This window comes from Ochotona princeps, chromosome 19, assembly GCF_030435755.1.
Source record: "Ochotona princeps isolate mOchPri1 chromosome 19, mOchPri1.hap1, whole genome shotgun sequence".
NCBI classification, from domain to species: domain Eukaryota; kingdom Metazoa; phylum Chordata; class Mammalia; order Lagomorpha; family Ochotonidae; genus Ochotona; species Ochotona princeps.
In genome coordinates, this window is record NC_080850.1 from 17,717,287 (window position 1) to 17,730,869 (window position 13,583).

Consider the following 13,583-nt stretch of genomic DNA (forward strand, 5'->3'; position numbering starts at 1 on the left):
CTGATAATGCATACCCAGGAAGCAGCTGATGGTAGCTGAAGTACTTGTATCCCTGCTACCTTTGTGTGAGACTTGGATGGAGTTCCAGGCCTGGCCCAACTCTGACTGTTGTTAGGCAGTTGGGAAATGAATCAGCAGATGGAAGATCTCTCATGTCTCTATTTTTCTGCCTTTTCAATAAATTGAAAATGAAATTAATATTTTAAAAGATAAGGTTATTTTAGTGGAAAAAATTGAAATCCATACAGATTTACATGAACTTTTTGAAACAAGATAAACTTATATTTTAATTCCATTTTTCCACAAATTTCTCGAGTCTGCACATAGAGGATAGAACACTGACAGGGCTTGAGAATTGCCTGAGCCTGGGAGCAAGGAAGAACATGGAGTTGGAGGTGATCCCATGCCCTGTCCACAGCACCCTGAGGGATAGCTGTGCCAAGTACCTGAGGAGACAGATTTCTCAAGCTAAGCAATGTCCTTGAAGAATGGACTTCCTGAGGACAGTCTTGCTTGTGCAGGGACAAAGGGTCTGTTCCCATCCCTGGGCCACAGGGTCTCCTTTGGGGGAGCCCGTAGGGCAAAGAATGTGCCCCAGTCCTTCATTCTACCTCACTCAAGGCAAGAAAGGCTGAAATTCTGCAGTGTTCCACTTCTTCCCTTGCCCCTCACTTCACCTACTTGCCTCCTTCTCTGTTGGGTCGGTCCAGAGATGCCAAGTGTGGGAAGATCCAGTGTCAGAGCTCCGAGGCCCGGCCGTTGGAGTCCAACGCGGTGTCCATCGACACCACCATCAACATGAATGGGAGGCAGATCCGATGCCGGGGCACCCATGTCTACCGAGGTCCCGAGGAGGAGAGTGACATGCTGGACCCAGGCTTGGTGATGACAGGGACCAAGTGTGGCTACAACCATGTGAGTCCCTTCCCTTACATTCTCTCAGTAGCCAGGATGTAGAGAGGATCAGTAGGGACATGTGAACTCTGGAAGGGGAGCACTTCAGCACCAATCCCCAGCCCCACCATTGCTTGAGCCTCTTCAAAGCTGGTAAGGTAGCAGGTACCACTTATAGAAGTACTCTAAAGATTAAGATGAGCTAATCAGTGTAGTATCGCTTTCATTCTCATTGATTATGATATGAGTTTAAAAGGGAGTATGGGCCTAGGAAGCCTGGGGAAAATAATATCAACCATTTCATAGATTTAATTATGGCAATAAAATTAGGGAGAGCGTAGGAAGTGCTTGGTGTTGTACTTGTATGCCATAGGCTACTATCATCATGGTTATTTTTAGATATTAAAATTAGCATGCATTTGCAATATGCAATTAACGTGTAATTAGCATAATATATAATGGCATGCTATATTATGTGGTAACTCACTGAATATATTGCTTCCTTTCTGCTTAATAGCAGAAGCAATTGTAAAATTTAGCTAAGTACTAGCTTCCTAGACTGTTGGCTGTTTTCTACTATAACTAACCTGAAGCTGGCTGCTTTTGAGGCCCTCGAATGTTCTAAGTGCAGAACCTGACCTCTTGCTCCTGTTGAACTGATGCCTGTGCTTCCTCCTCACACAGATCTGCTTTGAGGGACAGTGCCGGAACACCTCGTTTTTTGAGACCGAGGGCTGCGGGAAGAAGTGCAATGGCCACGGGGTATGTGTCTGGCTTCCCACCCCACCCGTTACTGCCTGCACTGGGTCCTGTGGGAGGCGGAAGCTCTTCAGGTGTGGACACCTCTGCTTTCCCCTTCTCTAGGTCTGCAACAACAACCAGAACTGCCACTGCTTCCGTGGCTGGGCCCCGCCATTCTGCAACACACCGGGCCAGGGCGGCAGCATCGACAGTGGGCCCATGCCCTCCGAAAGTGAGTGTCGCTAAAAGATGTGGGCATGAATGCAGGGGACTCATTGCTAAGTATCGTCATGAAGTCACCTTCATTACCTTGCCTTTGTGAACACTCTAAAGAGTGGCCAAGTAGGAAGAGTGACTGAGGCTTAGTGGCTCCTCTCCCCTTTCCGTGAAGGAGTGCGCACCTACTTGGTAGAGTGAGACATTAAGAAAACTAGGTGTCCATTGCTCCCATCTGTTCAGAGGGTTGAAATGGCAACCAGTCCCTTTACACACTTAAATATAATCATAAACGCAGAGTACCTTCCAGTGGTTTCAGTTTACTTGGATGAACAAAGGTTAAACTGGGGAACCAGGTACTCAGAAAAGTTTTACCTTTTTTTTTTTTTTTCGCTTTGTTTTGTGTTTTGGTGGAAATCGCAGAGGTTCTAGGCTGGTAGTTTCCAAACTTAGCAAAGTACTTAAAAAAAAAACTCTTTTAAGGAAGAAACCCCAGATAAAAGTATGAAACAGATAAAATAGAAACAGATAAAATATGAAACAGATGAAAGTAGCACTTCATGAGTGTGAATATATTTTGTATAGTTTGTGAGAATATTGGGGCAGTCCTGATGAAGCCAAGTGTAAGAGGACAGCTTGCGGGTGAGAGCTGTAGGCTTAAATCAGTCTGAGTCTCTTGGTGTTTGTTGCTTTGTGTCTAGAAAAACCATGGCTCAGGCTGCAAACTAGAAACTCCTGGTGGTGGAGCCTGGGTACTTGCCTTGGAAGAGCGCATCTTCTGTTAAACAGAAGTGGCTGCAGAAACTTTCTATTATAAGCGCTGTGCTTAGTGACCTGGCTGTTGAAGCTAAGATTAGTAGTTTCCCTATATATGTAATGTTTGTCTTAACTAGAATTTGTGAGTTAAAATAAGTCATACAGAATGCAGTGCAGTGAAATACCTGAATCAGGCATACTTTGTTGGGAGTCTCACTCTGCTGTCTGACTGCTTCTGAATGTCTTTCTGGGCTTCTTTTTCTGCAAGGTGTTGCCCCTGTGGTAGCCGGAGTGGTGGTAGCCATCATTGTCCTGGTGGTCCTTGTGCTGATGTACTGCTACTGTAAACAGAACCACAAACTGGACCGTCTCAAGCCTTCAGCCCTCCCTTCCAAATTGAGGCAACAGTTCAGGTATGAAGGACTTGTGGTCCACTTGTGCATCATAAAGCTCTCTAAGCAGTGCCTGGTGACAGTTGTTGTTCGTCTGTCTTTGGGGAAGATAAATGCAAGCTCCACGCCACTTCTTCCCTTTCTATCATGCCATATGTCCATGGCCGTTATTACCAGTTACTCTGAGTATTCTCTGCTGAGCTTGGTCATGACTTTCAAGTCCTTCTCAGCAGAATGCCCATAAAAATATAATTAGCATAGAAATAAAACCTATTTACCATCTAATTGATTTGTGACCTCCCAGTTTATTACTTATTTATTTACTTAAGAAACAAAGTTCATATGTGCTTGCTCACTTTCCAAACGCCTGGACAAGGGACAAGATTGAATAAGGACAAAAACTGGGAGCTGTGAACTCGTTTCAGATCTCCTTGTGGATGGAGGAGACCCAGCTACCTGAGCCATCACCTGCTGCCTCCCAGGATCTGCATTGGCAGGAAGCTAGGGTCAGGAGCTGGAGCTGGAACTGGGAATCCAGCCCAGGCATTCTGATGTGGGCTATGGCCATTTTAACTGCCGGGTCCAGAGTCCTCTTCGTGTTCTCGCCTGTTAAAGAGCAGGATACTGAGGCAGGACTAGTCCAGACTGACCACTCGATGATCAGAGCCAATTCAAAGCAGACTAAGCTTTTTTTCTCCAGGCACTCATCTGTTTGGATAGTGAAGATGTAGTCTCTGAATTCCCCATTAAATTACACTTATTCCAGAAGGGATTTGCAATTCCAAGACCATCTGCATCAACACCTGAGGGGGTTGGTTGATGACTGGTGGCAATCTTTTGCAGCTCCTTAGTGGAGAAGGTCTCAAGAGGGTGACCAGAGGTACCGATAAGTTCTGTTGTGCAAGGCCGATGTTCTTTCCTGGGGAGTTTTCCATTGGCCACACTTAAGTGCCCACAGCTAGGTGGGCGGCATTTGCGAAAGCCAGGGCTGACTAGGAGAGGATTGCTCTGCTTTCATCTGACTGGCCACTCAGTCACAGACCCTGGCTGAACATCCTCCCTTCTTCCCCTTCCCTACTTCTTGTTGCCAGTTGTCCCTTCAGAGTGTCTCAGAACGGTGGTACAGGCCATGCTAACCCAACTTTCAAGCTGCAGACACCCCAGGGCAGGAGGAAGGTAAGGGCTCTTTGCCACTGACTTTAACTGCTTTTCCTTTAACACTTAGGGCCCTGCAGAGTTTCCCCAAGAGCCTCTCTAGGCTGATACAGGCCAAGACAAGCCATTTGATTGGCTTGAGACACATGTATGATGGCCCCTAACGACTTGAAAGGCTTCTGTTGATCTCTTAGGTCCCAGGGGAGGCTAACGGGCTGTCCTTGGGAATCTGGTCATCTTCATGAAACAGGGCACCCCATAGGATGTTAAATGCATTGAGAATTCCAGGGTCTCAGGCATTCCTTGTCTTGTAAATGCAGGTGACTAACACCCCTGAAACCTTGCGGAAGCCCTCCCAACCTCCTCCGCGGCCCCCTCCAGATTATCTACATGGTGGATCTCCTCCTGCACCATTTCCAGCTCATCTGAGCAGGGCTCCTAGGAACTCCCCGGGGGCCACAAGTCAAGTAGAAAGAAAAGAGTCATCCAGGAAGCCTCCCCCAAGTCGTCCAGTGCCACCTGCACCAACGTGCATCCTCTCCCAGGTAAGTGGGTTCTCAGTAATGTTGGGACTGGGAGCATTGCTTGTCAGGGTCCCCACAATGGGTAACATTGGAGACTGGGAAGACAGAAGCTATGTCATGAGCTGCCTGTGATTTTTGCTTTCTGGTGAACACAGAAGATAACGCAAGGTTAGAATATTATGCATGGCCAAAAACTTCCCGGGCAGCCTCTAGTCACGGGATATTTCTATCATGATTGGCATGATTGATGACAAGCCACTATCCACCTGCCAGCCCAGATTACCTGCTTTTACTTCCATGGGCCCTTGTCTACCATTAGGTTTTCGCAGATATTTCTGTTCTGCCCTGTGCATTCCCCTGCCTTTGTGGGGCCGGCTTATGTTTGTCCTCACACCTACTCAGATGCACATGTCCTTGTACAAATGCTCTCTCTGTTCCACCGTGCAAGTCTTAGTTCAATGCCATTGTCCTTTCTCACAGAACTTATTTCATGAAGTGGTACCCATTGCTATCTCCCACCCTTCAGAAAGTCATAATGAGAGGGTGCTCTTATGCCTTCCTTATCCAGGGCAGCTTAAGAAGCAGAGGCCTGTGGGGAGTGAGAGTAGGGTCAGAACCCCCTAAGAAGCAACGTTTAATGCTCTGAAGGCCCCAGCCCTGCCCTGTGGCAGAAGCTCCCCCAGTGCAGTGCAGATACAGGTGTTTCCGGGGTGGTAGCTAGGCATGCTGCCTTCTGGAACCATCTTGTGGTTTTGGCTGTGACCCATCAAGCAAGACTGCTCTTCTGGTTGTGGTCCAGAGGGCCGTACAGGGCCCAGGCTGCCTTATTCTACAACCAGAGGGTTGACTGCAAGCTTTGGAGGGTCCATAACGGGGTGGTGTGAGAGTTTGGCCACGCTGAAAGGATCACTTCTGGCTCCATGCTGTGAAACTGCTTTGTTCCCATTTTTCTTGTGTGAGAATGGGAAAGGATGGGAAAATCCATGCCAAAAGGGAGGTGGAGGAGAGAGAGGAGAATGTGGGAGGAAGGCAGAAAGCAACAGGCAGGAGGAGGGGCGAGAGACAAGGATGCAGGGTGTGTTAATATGGTAGGCAGCCATCAACTGAATGCCACAGCCCAGGGGGCTTCAACAAACACTCCTGGAGGCTTTAAGTCCAAGGTCAAGGTGCCAGCAGGATTCCTCCTGAGGTCCTTGGCTCTGGCTGTGTCCTGAGCTGCTCTGCTCCCTGTCCTCATGTATCACTCATGCCTCGGTGTGTGTCCCAGTTTCCTCCAGACTGGATCAGGGCCCGTGCTCCTGGCCTCCTCTTTAACTCAGTCACCCCTCTGAAGACCTCATCTCTAAATATGGTCACATTCTGAGGTGCCGAGGATTAAGGCTTCAGCATAAGAATTTGTTTTCATAGGGGGAGGTGCACAGTTCTGCTCTAGATGAGAGAGAGTGGGTGGAAGAGAGAAGAGAGGCACTATATCAGGATGGGTGGGGGGTAGGAGAACAAATATGCCGAAGAAGAACAAACACATGGAGGGGAGCAGTGTACTAAGACCATTGTTCCCCAAACCCACACGGGGGGGCTTGTTCTGAGAACACAGAGCCAGTGCCACCCAAGATGTGAGTACCTGCGTGACGTGTTAGGGACAGCAGGAACCCACAGCACGGGGCATCATCTGCTGCCTTGTTCCCACTGTCCCAGCTGCTGCTGGCAAGGGTGCGCCAAGGCAGTGCTAGGTGGCCCCACCCCTATCCCAAGCCATCACAGCTTCCCTGAGCCTTGGGGGACCAGACAAGGCTGTTTTGCAAGGCAGGCAGTGAGTAGCTGCTGCCGCAAGGCAACGCTACAGGGTCAAGAACAGAGCAGCCTCTCTGTTCTCCGAACCCATTCCAAGCAGTGTGTCATTGCTGCCCGCACTTATCACCAAGGTAGCTGAGGCCCACAGCTTGTAAGAGGAGGAGCCAGGTCTTGAACTTGGGTATCACCCAGCAGAGTGAGACCCCCTCCTGCCCTGGGTGGTACTTACCACCCAGAGCCTGCAGCCTGACCTCCCAGCCAGTGGACCACCCTAGGAGGAAGCAGGGGAGGCCATGGAACCTCTTCTGCCCTTCCCACACACGTGTGAGCTTCTACTCTGTGCAAACCACACTTTGTGTTGGAGAAGTGACTCAGAACCTGAGTTACAACAGGTGCCATGTGCTGGGAGGGAGTAGCTTGGGGACTCAGAAAAAGTAATTGGGGCAAGGGGTGGGAGTGGGGACATCTGGAAGGTGTCCCTAAAGAAGTGGCAATTGCGTCAAAACATGAAGGAAGAAAAGATTCCTCCAGGCTCAGGAACCCGGCCTGGAGGCTCTGTGATGGGAGAGATTGCTGAAGCCTGAAGGAACCCAAGTGTCTGTGTGCCTGGGGCCCACAAAGCTGTGAGGTGATGTTGGAGAGCCAGAGCAGGGTCGGGGGCACCTGTGCCCAGGCCACAAAGCCCTATGCTAAGGCCTGGGCCTGGTGCGGTGGGAAGGGGACAGTAGTGGCGGTAAAGGGATATTTGTCAAGGACGAGGCTCATTCTCTGGGCTGCCTTTAGGCAGCAGAGGGATGTGGTCCCACAAGGGTCTCCGATGCCTCTGGGGCTGTTAAGCTCCTGATGCTTGACCTGGTGGGATTTCACAGCATCTTCACTTTGCGGGAATTCATCAGGTTGAAACTTGATGGACTTATTCACCTTTTCACATAAATTTCAGTAAGATATGATACTTGATGAAAAGACAGACTCTTGTGGCAAATAGATGGGCCGTTTAGAAGGCCTCAGCATTGTTCTGAAGAGATGATAGTAGCCAGAGCACATGAGGGCAGAGTGATGGAGGGGAGCCCTGAGAAATGGGCAGAGGGACGGTAGACAGGACCTGAGGACCCAGGGCCAGCAGGGCCTTGCAGAGAGGACATCCTGGGATGTTGCTGGTGCAGCCTCTCTCTTGCCCCTACCCTCCAAAAAGGAGCTGTGAGCGAGGGTGGTTCAGGGACTATTTCTGCTTCTAAGAAACAAGGTTGGGTGCAGCTGAGGGGGAGCCAGGGAGGGTGCTAGCTGAGGTGGCCATGGCAGATAGCTGTCCTGGAGACCCAGCGCTGGCACACTGATAAGACTCTTGGCTGGATAACAGCTCCCCAGGGGCTCATTTTGCACAACATTTCCGGAGTGCAACCTGACATCTGCCCTCAGCTGGTGCTTCCCCGAGAGCGCTCTCTCCTGGCCTCCAGCAGCCACTGCATTTTGGCAGCTGTCCGGGGCTGAGGAACCAGGGATATCTTGTCTTTCAGAAAAGGCCGAGGTTGAAGGATGTGGCTTTTGGATCACATCTGTTTGCACAGCACTGTTCTCTGAGCTTCAGTTTCTGTTCTTGGCCTTCTGAGCAGGTGAAGCTTCCTATGCAAAATCTCAGCTCTCTAAGTCATTCTCATCTTCTCTGTGTGTGCTTGCCTATTGAGTGACAGAGAAGACAAACACACACAGATTTTCCATGAGAACAAGAAAGAGATAGATCTTTCATCCACTGCTTTGTCCTCAAATGCCTGCAACAGCTGGGACTGGACCAGACGAAGCCAGGAGAAAGGAGCTCCATAGAGGTCCTCCCATATTGTGGCAGAAGTTCAAGATCTCGAGCCATCCTCTGCTGCCTTCCCACATACACTAGTCGGCATTTGGCGAGTCAACCAGGAGATGAGTGTTCTCTCCCGCTGACTTTCCCTCTGTTTCATTCTTCCTTTAAAATAAATAGTTTTAAAATACTAAAAAAATTTTTGTATTTGATGTTTACATAGTTGGTCAGAGCGGAAAGGATTGAGGGTTATGGGAAAGTGATGTGATCATTGTTTCCTAATTTTTCTTTCTTCTTCTTCCTATATGTGGGGGAACGGAGGAAATAAAAGGAGTAGCCATAACCAGCCTCCCAACTTCCCTGGTACTACCAGGGATGGGGAACGGCCACCCGATATCAACCCAGGGTGCCCGATGTGGAGCATGCTCCAAGGGTTCTGCTTAAATGGTTTTGACAGTTCCGAAGTGTTGTCAATCTCCCCACTCCAAGGATGAGGAAATCCTTCACCTTGCTTCAGTTTAGCTTCTGTTACAACTTTGATCTACAGCCTTTATGATTTCTCTCTGTTGGTTTATGTTTACAGTGGGGAAGGACTTTTTTTTTTCATTTAGTAAGGAATCTTGCACATTTCTCCAGTCAGCCAGCCTATTTCTTTCTTTTTAACTGCTATATCATGTATCACTATATGATGTCAGTTATTTTCCTGTTGATGGAAATTTTAGTTATGTATAGTTTCTTTGCTGTCATTTTTGGGCACCTGTGCAAATAGTTCTCTAACAAGGAAAAGAATTGACTGGAAGTGGAAGTATTAGCTCAGAGAATGATCATTTCCAATTTGAAAAGATATTGCCAACTTGTTCTCCCTAAAGACTAGTTCCTAAGTATATAAACACATGTACATGTATACACATGTACACACAGTTCCTTTCTACAGTGGGACCCTACCTGCCTGCCTCCATTCATCTGATTCTGATGCATAAGATGTCAAGAGTGCCCCTTTTCCAGGCAGCACCTCTGACCTGCAAGTGAGAAATGTTGTTTCCCTTCCAGGATTTCTCCAGGCCTCGGCCTCCCCAGAAGGCGCTCCCAGCGAACCCTGTGCCTGGCCGCAAGTCCCTCCCGCGGCCAGGGGCGATCTCCATACCACCATCCTTTGCAGCTGATTCTCAGCAGGCCCGGCCTCTGATAGCACCTGTCCCTAAGGTGAGTCCACAGAAACCCTGAAAGTCAAATAGCGGGTACCTGGGGTCCTCAGGGTACAAGAGTGTTGTTAAGAAAGTAAACAAAGTCATGCTTTTCTTATCAAGGCTGAACTTGCCGAAGTAAAGTCATGGGGGAAACTTGGCATTTCCTGGGGCCTCTAGGCTGTCCCTTAGCTCCGTGCCTGGGTACCTGCACGTCACAGAAAGGCAAGGCTGGCAGTTGGAATGGTGGTGGCTTCGAGCCAATACCCTCAAGACCCTTCTCAAGTCTCCATTTCCTGATGTGTAAATGCTCAGCAGCAGGGACCGCCCCAAAAGGTTGCCAGCAGATCTAGACAGTTTATGCAAACTGCTGGTCTGGGCCGGCTGCACACAAGTGGCCCCTCCTCTAACCTTGTCTCAGTGACTGCCATTGGGACAATTGGGTTCCCAGTGTGGAAGTTGGCTGGCAGCCACGTGTTGCCTGAGGTGTTGGGAGCTCTGTGCTGCAGCCTTACGGGGCAACTGGTCAGCTTGAGACAGGGACCCCCAAGCAGATAGTCTGTCCACCCTCTGAGCTGGTCTAAGCCAGAGGACAGCTCCACTTGGTCCCATTGGTCAGCACAGATTTGATGTCTTTCTCTCGCCTCCTCTTTCTTTCCACAGTTGCCGGAATACAGATCACAGTGGGCTGGGGGGATGACTAGTTCCAAAATCTAGGTCTGTCTGAAGGTTGGGTTCCTTTCCTTGAAGACTCTGGACACCACCCAGGATCCATGGCCATAGAAGAATCCAGAAGGAGTGCGTGTGGCCACCTCTGGGCTCCTCTTCCTGCCACCTACCAGAATCACATCTTCGGAAGTCTCCTCCTTGAGTCAGTGCCTCCTCAGCTTCCTCAGAGGCCCAGAGCAACCACTGCCCAATTTCTGCTAAGTGTTGTTCTGTGCGCTGCACGAGGACAGCCCGGGCCACCTCCCCCTGGCCCTCCCAGCCCACCTTTGCCACTGGAGGTGACTCCAGCTGCCTGAGCGAGCCAGGGAGACAGGCTGATCTGGGAGATGCCATGCACCCAGGGCCCAGGGTGGCAGATACGCATGAGAGCTTTCCATTGCTTTTGTGGCCCTCAGAGGTCCTGGGCCATGCAGAGGCTGGGCACTTACCTGTCCCTTCTAGCTCTGAGGAGTCAAGGGAGGGTAGAACCAGCCATTGCTATGGCCTGCCCAGGGCTTGGTTGAGATGAGAGCTCCTGGCTATGGCTTCATGTGACAAACTAAGTCCCGTCCCCAACTCCCCCAGTCTGGGCCCCCCTCCCCATGTCCCATATCCCCTTGTTCACACGGGTCAGTCCAACTCATATAGGTACTATTTGCAGGCCATGTAGACAGCAGGGGGGGATCACCAGGCTGGGGCCTCCCCTGAGCTGTGATGCCAAAGGTTTTGACTCTCAACTCTGGACAAGTCCTGGTTGGCCCTCTAGTCTGCACTTTCCCAGTGTCCCAGGCTTTTGTCTCTTTGTTTCCCCCTTGCCCTTTTACCTCCCAATGCATGGTGCTTTGTTGAGCGCACCCTCAGCAGCCCTGACTTTCTGGGGTCCAGGTGCTTGTGACCTGCGGCCACTGGATTTCCTGCACTGGATCTCAAGTGTTGACCAGTGTGGACTTGGGTCATGGCCGTGGGGGTTATATCTTTATTTTTCCTTGTGTTTTATGACCTCATCAGGGCAAGGTTCCTCCTCCTTCTTTCTTGGCCTAAAGTGATTGAGGTCCTCTGGGATGGCAGCAAGTGTAGTACAGGAAGCAGACACCCTAGGAACCCCAGCCATGAGCAAAGCAGATAAAAGTGAGCCAGCCTTTCCCTGGCATCTGCTCATGGGCTTAAGGTAGACCAGTTGTTTCTGAATGGAGCGTAGGCCTGTGTCCAATTAAGGTAGCTGTCCAGGACCCCTGGAGCAGAGTTTAAGCCAGGACTCTGCTCTCCCTCCCAAACAGATTTGTCACTCTCCACTTCCTTTCGTTCTGTCCTTCTGGCCCCTGTCGTTCCTGACCCTGAGAAGGAACTCTGAGCAGGGGGAGGAATTCCACTCCCTGGGGCTTATGTCCTCCCTGGAGCCAGGAAAGAAGGGCCATGTGGTGCTCTGTTGGACAGGACAACTGCCAGTAAGCAACCAAGAGGTTGTCAGAGGTGCAGGATGATCTATGGAGGAACCTGTCCTCTCACCTCCTCCACTGAGCAGGTGTTTGCTCTTGCTAACCTCCTGAAGGAGGGAGACTGGACTTTTGACTTCCTACTCACCACCTGGGGCATCCTTGATAGTTCTCAGTGCACAGTAGGTGCTTGATCAAGAGTTTGTAGACAAGTGAGAGAAAGAGTGTGGTCCACCTGGGGACCAAGGTGGGTGAGTGGGACACTCTCAGGAAAACGAGCTGCTCTTGGCTCAGGGTGGCTGTGATGCTCACAGCAGGTCTCCCTGGCCCGGCCCTCCTGGGCCCCCACCTACATGTCCTTGCCCTCCCTGTGCTACATTAAGTCAGGACACAGTCCTCTAGGTCAACGTGCCATGCCAAGCACACCCTGCCTCTCCATGTTGGGCCCCAAGAAAGTAAAGGTGAAGATACCCCCTACCGGAAACAAATGGGAGAAAGTGTGCGCTAGAGTCTGCAATGGCTCCAAGCCTTCACCATCACACCAGGAGGTGGTGGGTGGTCCTGATGCGACTACAGGAGCCTTTTCCACCTGAGGGCCATGTCTGGCAGAACCAACCAGAAAGAGGTTCTCTGTTTTGTTTTGTCTTCAGTATGTTAGTTCCACCTCCATCCCTGAAAACCATACTGTGAACTGGAAGATGGCAAACACAGTAGGCAGCTGGTTCGGGTTCCCATGTCAGTCCTGGATCTGCTCAGCAGGCTGGAAAGGCTGCCCTAAAGGAGGGTCCACCTTCACACACCCTCTCCCCTTCCCATGCCCAGTTTGCTGCTTTGAGGTGGCAAATACAAACAAACAGCAACAACAACAACAAAACCCTACACTCAGGAGAGACTTCTTTCTCCAGGATTCTCGCAAGGGGTCTGAGACTGTTGCCATGGGAAGGACACTTCAGACCCACCCACCTGCAAGGCGCAGCTGCCTCACAGCCCAGGCAGGCAGGAGGCAACTGCGCACAATGAAGACTGTGCCTTTGGGGAGGGAGTGTGAAGCCCAGGAAGGGGTGTGTGCTAGGGGCTAGGGAGGGGAAGGGGGTGCGGGAGCCAGCTCAGGGACGGCCAGAACCCAGGGTCTGGTAGGGACAAGGGAAGATCGGGTCTGAGTTAACTAGTGTTTTGGCCCAGTTGAAGATGTGTGTACATCTTCTTAAAGGCTACACTAGTTTCCTGCCAGTTTTACAACCCTGGAGATGTTTTTTTCCTTGGGGGCCCTGGAGCTGGCTCTGACATGTACATCACCAGGGAGGTAGTACCCCTTCCGCCCCGTCAATGAGGGCCGGCCAAGGCTTCGGGATCAAAGGTGTAGTTACCTGCTTGGCCAGAGAGGTTCTTTCTGGCTAGAGTATTCTCTGTACGACAGCAGCCTGTTCCCTCTCCTGCAGCAGCCCCCTTCTCGTCTCTTGCCATGACCTAATTCTCCTTTGACAGAGGGTATGAAGGACTTGCATTTCTAAAGTTGGAGCCCAGTTTGAAGGTCAGTAGTCAAATGCGTATATAACAGCTAGCCTGGGGAATGCTAAGTGGAAAGGCGCCCTTGTGCCTGGGAGACCTGCTAAGGTGAGGCTCTGCGAAACCCGAGCCCAGGGCGCCCGGAGCTCCCCTCCGCGTATCCACTCATGCCCTCTGCTGTGTGTATCTGTGTATCTGGGATCCAGGGCAATGTGAATTTTCTTTTTATTTGGGAGATTGTTCACAGAAAACAGATCCTCTTCTCTCTTGTCCACCTATTAATTGTTTACAATATTTGTACATCTATGCAAAATACTTGAATGGGCCATGGTGCCTTTTTTTTTCCTTGTTTGTATTTAATTAAAATTGTTTGTTTGTCATTTGGAATGTTATCTGCTTGGCAGCTCTTTCTGTGAACATATGTGTCTCTGTGTTGTTAAAAGATTACTTATTGGGCCTGGCGCAGTAGCCTAGCAGCTGAAGTCCTTGCC

At 50.3% G+C, this 13,583-nt stretch overlaps 1 protein-coding gene across 2 annotated transcripts in view; it reads left to right on the forward strand.

The window, feature by feature from the left end:
• ADAM19 (ADAM metallopeptidase domain 19) overlaps positions 1 to 13,484 on the forward strand; it is an 85,724-nt gene extending 72,240 nt beyond the window's left edge. For both annotated transcript variants that reach the window (XM_004587495.2, XM_058677370.1), the window contains 8 exons: positions 711 to 915; positions 1,579 to 1,656; positions 1,759 to 1,867; positions 2,876 to 3,020; positions 4,091 to 4,175; positions 4,475 to 4,699; positions 9,312 to 9,464; positions 10,109 to 13,484. In XM_004587495.2, the coding sequence (XP_004587552.2) occupies positions 711 to 915; positions 1,579 to 1,656; positions 1,759 to 1,867; positions 2,876 to 3,020; positions 4,091 to 4,175; positions 4,475 to 4,699; positions 9,312 to 9,464; positions 10,109 to 10,162 (1,054 nt within the window). In that variant the 3' untranslated portion in view covers positions 10,163 to 13,484. The remainder of the gene's footprint in view (positions 1 to 710; positions 916 to 1,578; positions 1,657 to 1,758; positions 1,868 to 2,875; positions 3,021 to 4,090; positions 4,176 to 4,474; positions 4,700 to 9,311; positions 9,465 to 10,108) is intronic.
• Positions 13,485 to 13,583: the final 99 nt, after the last annotated feature.